The 9221-nt window shown below is 37.5% G+C and overlaps 1 protein-coding gene across 1 annotated transcript in view; it reads right to left on the bottom strand.

Moving 5' to 3' along the window:
* Positions 1–292: 292 nt before the first annotated feature.
* prima1 (proline rich membrane anchor 1) overlaps positions 293–9221 on the bottom strand; it is a 52340-nt gene continuing 43411 nt past the window's right edge. The window contains exon 4 of the mRNA XM_066677477.1: positions 293–2995. Coding sequence (XP_066533574.1) covers positions 2893–2995 — 103 coding nt within the window. The 3' untranslated portion in view covers positions 293–2892. The remainder of the gene's footprint in view (positions 2996–9221) is intronic.

Below are 9221 nucleotides of genomic sequence, written 5' to 3'. Positions count from 1 at the left end.
ATTTAGAGCTCAATGCTCGCAGGAGAAGCTTAACTGCCCTGTACTATAGAGTATTTCATACATATTTGTAACATCATACAGCATCTTTTCTACTTAATCTGGACGTCCTACATTTTTCAGTGTGGTTAGGGTTATTACTGCATGCACAGGTGATTATGCGATACATAAGAAATATTTAAAACTATTTTATAATTATTCTGTGAATAACTATGAAGAAATAACTGAAACATAGAAATTAATGACAATATGTAAGATTCAATACAATTTTATTTAAAACTAAAAAAGTCAGCATGTAGCAATTATATATTATCTTTTACATTTTGGTATGTGATGCATACATTGTGCAACGACCTTTAATTACTTCAATATACATTAATGGCTTGTTCCAGACAAACAAACAACACATATTCAGTTCTGATACCACATCAACTTATATTTATCCCCTATAAACATATGTTCTCTTACTCTGTACACAATACAGTCAAGAAGGCAAATATTGATATTTACATTCATGCAATATAGTTCAGAGTACTTTTGTACATTATAATACACATGTATCTTCAGTGTGTGAATGGATGGGAGGGTATGAGGACAGTAGCTGGGAGAGTGTAATATATATATAGAGACACAGTAGGAACAGTTGTTTACGTGACAAACAGGGTGAGTAAGATAAACATTTAAAAACCTCAGCCATTCACTGCTCAGTTTCACTATGAAGAAACATTACATCAAGAACATTACATCACATCTTTGGATTTATAACTCTACTCAGATCCAGCAGGAGCAATAAAAGCAATCCTCCTCCTGAGGGTTCAAAGCTGCTTTTTAAAATGTTCCATTTTTAAAAAAGCTTCTACACTTCATTCAGGAAAATGTGAACCAGTGTTAAACCCAACTACATCAGCAGCCAGCAGTTAATAAATTACTAATCAATTTAAATTAAAAGGCAACTGAAGAGCAACAAAATTAACCAACAACAAAAACATTGGGTTGTTTGTTTGTTTTTTCCAGGGGCAATATGTTAGTTATGAAATGTTTATTAAAATGAATTGCATTAGTAAATATTTCATTTCAAAATGCAATCTGTATTTTTATCCTAGATACTTTTTCACTTCATGAAACAACCAACATGCTGACATCTAGTGGCCTAGATGTATCAGAGATTCTGTACTAATAACTTTTATAAACATGGCCACCCCCATTTTAGTGGACCCACTCTATGGAACATAAAATGATTCAGTCAGAGACAACAAAAGCAGTTTCTCATTTCAAGTTGCAGTTCATAGAAAAAGGACTGAAGAAGCTAAACTGTGATGATACTCACTGAAAAGAAGTGATTATAAAGAAGGGAAAGAATAAATCACTTTCCCTGGCTTTAGAAATGTTCTTATTTAAAGCATATTCATATTTTATTATGTTTCTTTGTAATAATTCAAATATGCAATTCAAGCACATTTACTTCATAGTATGGTATTCTTCAGAACTGATCTTTAGCTTATAAATGATGAACAATTACACTTTTTTAATTACCTTCAAATAAGATTCCAATGACCTGAAGACCTTTCGTTATAAAATGATGTAATAAGGTGCAGAAATATTGTGTGCAAATATTATCAACACAAAAAAACATGAATTTGTCCTTTTGACTTTGCTTCATGATGTAACCCTAGCCCTAGTGAGATAACAGTCTTTAATCTTTGTGTATGTGGTATGAATCCTGGCCTATTGAATGAAGACAAGAAATGACAGATGAATTAGTCAATTACACATGTACAGTAATAGCATTAGAGCATGTAATTGGGCAGTAAGCATCAGTCTGCTCGATTGACAGTACTAATTAGCAATGCTGATTAGCAGCAAATGATGCCAACATTGTGGGGCTTTTTTAATATCAGAATATCAGGAACATGCACCATTATGTTTCAATCCTTTCCAGTTGCATAGTCATACAAAAGAGTAAAAGCGATCAATTTCCATCTTCACTGCAAAACATGATGTCTTAGCAGATGAAATCATCAGTAAATCTAATATTACATACTGAGTTTGTTACAAGAATATTATAAAATGTTATACAATCTACTTCTAGACAGATAGACTTGTTTTAAAAGATTTTATTTTAAAAAAAGTATCTCATGCCATTGGCAGATTGTTCTTGTATCAAGCTTAAATTCTGCACTATTTCTTGAAGCTTAAAGAATAAGATAATTTCATTTGATAAAATTACTTAAAGCAAGCAAAATGACTCCAAATGAATCTCATAATGGGGAATATTAAGAATATAAACTAAACTAGGGATGATATCGTTGGCCAATATGTAATTTATAATATAATTTGCTTTACTTTATGTCTCTCTGTAGTTAAACAAACATCTATTTGATCAGAATGTGTTCCAATCAGACATGTTATCAGAACTCATGGCCTTCTGTATTTACACAATATGTGGAGAGAGGAAATTGCAGAATAACAGGGAGCGTGAAAAGAGAGAGGGAAAAGTAGGCTTAAGACGTTATTTCATTCAACAGAAAGTGCATGCGTTTGATTTGCCGTTGGTGTTTACTGGTATATTGTCCTCTGAGGGGGCCTGAAGGAGCCTCAGGGTCCTGACAGCTCCAGCATCAGGATACTGACAGCTGTCATCTGCTCCAACATCACAATGAGTCTCTGGGCTCCATTCTTTTCTCTGAACCTTTTTTTTATACTGTCATATGTCAGTCATAAACCAGCACATATTTAAGTGTCTGTTTTTTTGAAAGTATCTCCCACTCAGGCAGTGTCATGGTTTAAAGTTCTTTCCAAAGTTTTCCTTCTTTACCATTCCTTCCATCTCAGGAGAAAGAGATGGTGCGGTGAGGCCAGAAGAGTTTACAGTGGTCCACTGGTTTGCTCTGGACACTATACTCCTGTATTGTTGGTCTCCACCACCTGCTGCTTGCAGCGAGAGCTCATAGCGTACTCTCCTCGACTCGTGCCATTCTCCTCTTTCCGTAGTGGTTTCCTGCAGAGAAAACATTCAAGGGAACTAATGTTAAAACCCTGTAGATGGAAGGCTGATAGAACAAGTATACATGTAATGGGTTTATGTCTGTTCAACTCTCTGAAGCATTGGTATCAATCCAGAGGTAATCTGATTTTTAAAGAAACAGATGTCTTTATATGAAGTGATGGAATTGAAGGATCTATATATTAGTTCAAATGCATATCACTGAAGTTGTATGCTGTTCTGTAGTCAGCTCATGCCCGTGTTAGGTTTGTTAGAAGGACAAGAGATGCCTTTACTGATCCCCTTAGTGAAAATCAAATGTATTTAAAAATCAAGTTGAATTAACTTATTTTTTACATCTAGTTGACATTACTTAATCTTGATAAGTAGGTTGTACTATCTCTTTGAATGATCATTAAGAGAAATGAACTCAATAATCCAAGTTTGTATCTTTCCTGTATGTCATGTGAACACTCAAATCAAGAGGAAGTTCGAAGGAGTGAAATGAACTTGAAACTGTGGGTTATGTCTATGGGTGGGGCTTTGGTACCTTGTTCACTCTTTTGGGGGTCATTTTGGGGATTAATTTTCATTGTTGTGTGCTGTGAGGGTGGGAGTAATACATGTGATGCTTTTAGGTTGTTTGTAGGTCTTTCCTTGTAGCGAGAACTGTGTTTTGTCAGAGCCCTCATCCTCAGGGTGAAGCAACACAGCCTTAGTGAAGTTCTGGCTGATTCTCTTTACACACCATGACCAAATGCTGCCTGTTGCTTGCCCTTTTTCTCTGATGTTTTTTTTTTCATAGAGTTTTTATAAAAAGTGTTGAAGAAAGCAAAAGCTTAATATAATTATTGCAATAAACCTGAACAAGCAAGTTAGATGAGTTGTGCAATAGTTACTTTGAATTAAAAAGTTAAGCTAAATTTACGCTACATTTTTAGTGTCAAGTACTTGGTCTGACTGTTGAACTTAAAGACATGCATTTGTTCAACTCAATATATTACTTCAAATTACTCAAAAAACTTTGCAACGAATTACCTCAAATAATTTGAGGGTTTATTAGGGTTTACAGTGTAGTGAGCAATCCTCTACACAGGGGCAGTAAACACACACACACACCACCTGCCAACCAACTCAGTGCCCAGGTAGGTGCATTTCTCAAGGGCACGTTTGCCTGCTGATACCAGGACTTGAACTTGTGACCCTCTGGCCTCTGGCCACGGCTGTCTCCATTTTGGATCTAAGATGGATTTCTCTGACAGAAATGAAAAGGATTATTGAAAACTGCTTCAATCACAAGTTGTGGTAAACAAAACAGTTCTAAAAAACATTACCACACAATAACGCATGTTTGTTTGGGGTATTCTGGTCAGGTTACCAATTTTATGATGTCAGTTTAATGCACAGTGTGTTAAATCATAATCATAATTTAGAGGATCCAATGACAATTATGGAGAAAATATTCACAGCATATTAGAGTAATCTTTAGTAAAGTGCAGCAAATTGGTGCAACATGTAGCATCGCTCTCAGACAGCTCCAGGGTCCTGGGGTTGTGGGTTTGCTGCCTTGCGATAGACTGGGATATATATATATATATATATATATATATATATATATATATATATATATATATGCTTTAAATTTTTATCTGTACAACCTAAAAAGACAGTCCTAATGGAGTGTGGGTGATAAACAGCAGAGTGGGTTGGCATTGTGATTAATTCTCTGGTTTAATGACTTCCCAAAAGCTTTATTAACTGATAGACTTAAAGTTATTTATTACAGCCGGGCCTGTATTTTATATATCTAAAATGACAAGCCGCTACCCTCTAGCCAAGCGCCTTCTGAAGCATTTAGTATAGCTCACTGCACAAGACTGTAAAAGTCTAATCAAATGCCCAAAGAGAAAGAGCTTATCCATCAAGATTTTTTATAATCACATCAGTGTCACACACTGCCTGGAACAGATGGGGAAGCATTCCCCAAGAAAAATGTATTTCCCCCCACAGAGGGAAAATATAGTTAATCCGCACATGGACGGTCATGCTGGACAGTTAGTGAACCTTGAGGAATTCTTTGAATTTCTAAGTAATTCTGATTCACATATTTTTCATGAACTGAATAAACTGACACACGTGGACAAATGTACATTGTATGACTTATACTTTGTGTATATTTGCTCACAGGGGGATTTTTCCCCTTTTTTTCTGCAAAAGCTTTCGATTACTTGCAGGAACGGTTCACCAAATACTTTGGTGAGAACCTCTTTCAAAAGTACATCTATCATTCCACAGAACCCCCCTCCACTGCCCTATAGCCTTATGATGGTTGATATATTCTCCTCTGGTCAAACTTATGACCATGATATAATTCATTTTTGGATCCAAAATTAAAAACGCAGCAGGGTGGCATTGTGTACGGTGGCCCTAAGGCCCATAAATTCAGAAACTGAACAGAGGGAGAACAAAATTACTTTGCAAATCTGCCATTCAACAAATCACATCTGGTGGGCAAGATACCATCAGTAATAGGTGTCTGAATTCATGCAGTGTTGTATGAATAGAAATACCTCCATGCTCACACGAAACTGTTAGCCTACTCAAGAAAGCTCTTTAGGAGTAAGGCATATAATATTTTCGAAAAATACCAATACATCAAGAATAACAGCTAAGGATCCACAGGCCACTCTTATACAGAGAAATATCGGTGTTCTTGTGTCTGTAGTCTGGCAAACACTGAATAAGGAAAGTTCTTATGGAATCAAAGCAGAAACAACACTCCAAGAAAAACATTTTCTTAAAGACCACTTGGATGGGCCTGAAGACTTCTGGAGGAATGTTTTGTGGACTGATAAGACAAAAATAGAACTTTAGGGATTATATGAGAAATATTATATTTGGCAAAAACAAAAACATGCATTCCAGAATAAAGACTTTATCCTAACTGTGAAGTACACTGGTGGCAGTATCTGCAGATTTACAGCCAATGGACTCAAACAGCTTGTTATCATTTAATGAAGCCAGGGATGTCCAGAGTAGAATTCCAGAACGGAAACTCAAGAATACAAAGCCAAAAAACATGGGTCTCACAGCGGGTCGGTGACACTAAAACACCAGTGAGACGGCCAAAAATCTGAGGAAGAGCTAATTTGAGATTTGAAATGTGTTTTGTTAATGTCAAGAATTTCTCTTTTGAGATAGTGGCAAGGCCAGAGGGTTGACATTTCTTCAACAGAGCACAACAACACGGAAAGAAGTGGGTCTGTAAGAAAGAATGGGGCAAAATTCAATGAGTCAATTCGAAAGTCAATGAGTAGGACTGAGAAAAAGTAACAGGAAAAATTCCAGTTGAAGACTGAAGTCACTGCTGCACAAAAAGGTTGTGCCATGGAAAATTAAGGTTTATGTACTTCTGCCAATATTCATTCATTCATTCATTATCTGTAAGCGCTTATCCAGTTCAGGGTCGCGGTGGGTCCAGAGCCTACCTGGAATCACTGGGCGCAAGGCGGGAATACACCCTGGAGGGGGCGCCAGTCCTTCACAGGGCAACACAGACACACGCACACTCACACCTACGGACACTTTTGAGTCACCAATCCACCTACCAACGTGTGTTTTTGGAATGTGGGAGGAAACCGAAGCACCCGGAGGAAACCCATGTGGACACGGGGAGAACACAACAACTCCTCACAGACAGTCACCCGGAGCGGGAATCGAACCCACAACCTCCAGGCCAGTGCCACCATGCCGCCCCCTTCTGCCAACAAACATTTACAATTGCATTTCACTGCACATTTAAAGAACAAACTACACAACTGTGTCTTGTGGCTTTAAATTAGATTAGAAATTAGATCAGAAGACTTGATTGCACTCTGATTTACGAAGAAATTCATTCTTTCTTCATTCATTCATTATTCAAATTATGCAGAGTTTTCACAAACAAATTTTTTTCCAGTAAATAAGTTTGGATTAAAGGTTTTGTAGCTATGTAACATTAGCTGAGATGAAAACAGTAATTTATTATTTGTCTTTTTTATGTTAATTGCTTGTTGTAAATTAGTCCATGAGGCCATAAATAGAAAGAGGCTCTGTGTTTTATCTGGTAGTCTTTGAATAAGGCCTTGCAATTCAAATATTGAAACAGTCTAAAAAGCCTTACCTAATTTATATAAAGTATTCAAATTAAATACTTTGTAACACAGGACACAAAGGAGATCTCATTTTAATTGCCCTCTTTTGCAGAAATATTGCGAAATTGCAATTAATCTTGACCTAAATGTGACTGACTGAATGACTAATTGAGCTTTGCTCCAGTTCCCTTTTCTCTAAGTGCAGACAGAGGCTTGTAGTAATCAGTGCATTTCATTCTTCCAGTAACAGATCTAAAAGCTCCTTCCAGTCTGAGTGAGATGCCGCTCCTCATTTTGACAGTGAGATGAGGAAGATGAAAATGGACATGAAAAACAAAACAGCCTGACCTTTCCAAAGGCTTCTTCTGCTGCATGATGGTCCCCTGAGATCTGTCTGGAGGCTAGGGCTAATTTTATAAACCGAAATTCAGCTCATTAAAAATAACACACTTAGAAGGGACTTTTGGCATTTGGCCTGACTGACTGACTATGCTGAAATGTGCATGCAAGTGGAGGATACTGTGGGGGATTTGCAGTTACAAGTTTGCATATCAAGGCAGGTTTATTTGTAATGGTGAAGCTCGCAGAATGGGCTGGGCGAGTTTAAATTGCCCCAGTGGTAAACTGCAGAACAAGCATTCTGAGTTTTAATTGCCTTGTAATAGGTCGTGGAGCTTTTCATTTGAGGTTCAATTGCACATGTGTGTAAAAAGCATGTTTTTAAAAATATTTAGAATTTAAATTCAATTTCAGTTAATATCTGTATGGAAAGTGAGTGTGTGAATGAATGAATGTGTGTGTGTGTGTTGCCCTATGCTCCCTCCTGGGTGTATTCCCACCTTGCGCCCAGTGATTCCAGGTAGGAATGAATGAATCTGTATGGAAAACTGATGCTGTTTCAGAAGCTGGTGATCAGAATACTGAACACTAACATTCAATTCGTGAATCAATACTTATTTTAAAACTGATTATTTGCATTGAGCAGAATGTAGTGTCACAGTCCAACAGCTCCAGCGTCCTGGGGTTGTATGTTTGAGACCTGGTCCGGGTGACTGTCTGTGAGGAGTATGGTGTGTTCTCCCAGTGTCTGTGTGGGTTTCCTCCGGGTGACTGTCTTTGAGGAATGTGGTGTGTTCTCCCTGCGTCTGCGTGGGTTTCCTCCGGGTGACTGTCTGTGAGGAGTGTGGTGTGTTCTCCCTGTGTCTGCGTGGGTTTCCTCCGGGTGCTCCAGTTTCCTCCCACGGTCCAAAAACACACATGTTTGAGGTATGACTGTGTGTTGCCCTGTGAAGGACAGGCATCACCTCCAGGATGTGATCCCGCCTTGAGCCTAGTGATTCCGGGTGGGCTCCAGACCCACCGCTACCCTGAACTGTATAAGCAGTTACATACAATTAATGAATGAATTATTCACATTGAATCTGATGAATCAATTAAAAAATATTTGGGTCTGTCAAACTTTTCTCTTTTTTATTGCAGCATATACATTCCTTTGTATAAAATAATTTTAATTAAATTTGGATACAAATTTCAACTTGTTTTCTATTTTCTCCGCACAGTACATTACCCAAAAAGTTAAGTGCTCTGAGGGGCTTCTAAGAAACAGAATGGGATATGGGTGACATTTGTGTGACAGATACTTTACAGCAGGTTGTTCTTCATCAAATCTAGGCCTGAAAGGCCTTGCTCCAATTAAATATCCAAGAAGCCATTGGGAATAAAGGTTGCTACTTACTAGATCAGAGTATGGTTTCAATATGCTATATACATAGTACAGCTAACCTTAAGGCTTGAAACAACATGAACACAGTTTCATTCTATTGTCCAGTAGGCACCAGGGTAGCAAAACAACTATGTCAATGAAATCTCCAAATAATCTCTGTAAATTGTTGTGGTGGGGAGACACTGAGCATGTTCAGAATGGCGAAGAGCTACTGGAATACAGCGCTCTATATGAAATGTTCACTAAACATCTGGATCAAGTCATTCAAGTCATGCATACGTGGATCTGTTAGGATTAATGCTGTTTTTTTTCTTTTCTACACAAGTATCATCATTGGGGATAGGGGTTTTAAATGGAGCCTTAGATTTTAAGAGAATTTGCATAT

The sequence above is a fragment of the Hoplias malabaricus genome, chromosome 7 (assembly GCF_029633855.1).
Source record: "Hoplias malabaricus isolate fHopMal1 chromosome 7, fHopMal1.hap1, whole genome shotgun sequence".
Lineage (NCBI taxonomy): Eukaryota > Metazoa > Chordata > Actinopteri > Characiformes > Erythrinidae > Hoplias > Hoplias malabaricus.
This window is presented reverse-complemented; position numbering and strand designations above follow the sequence as displayed.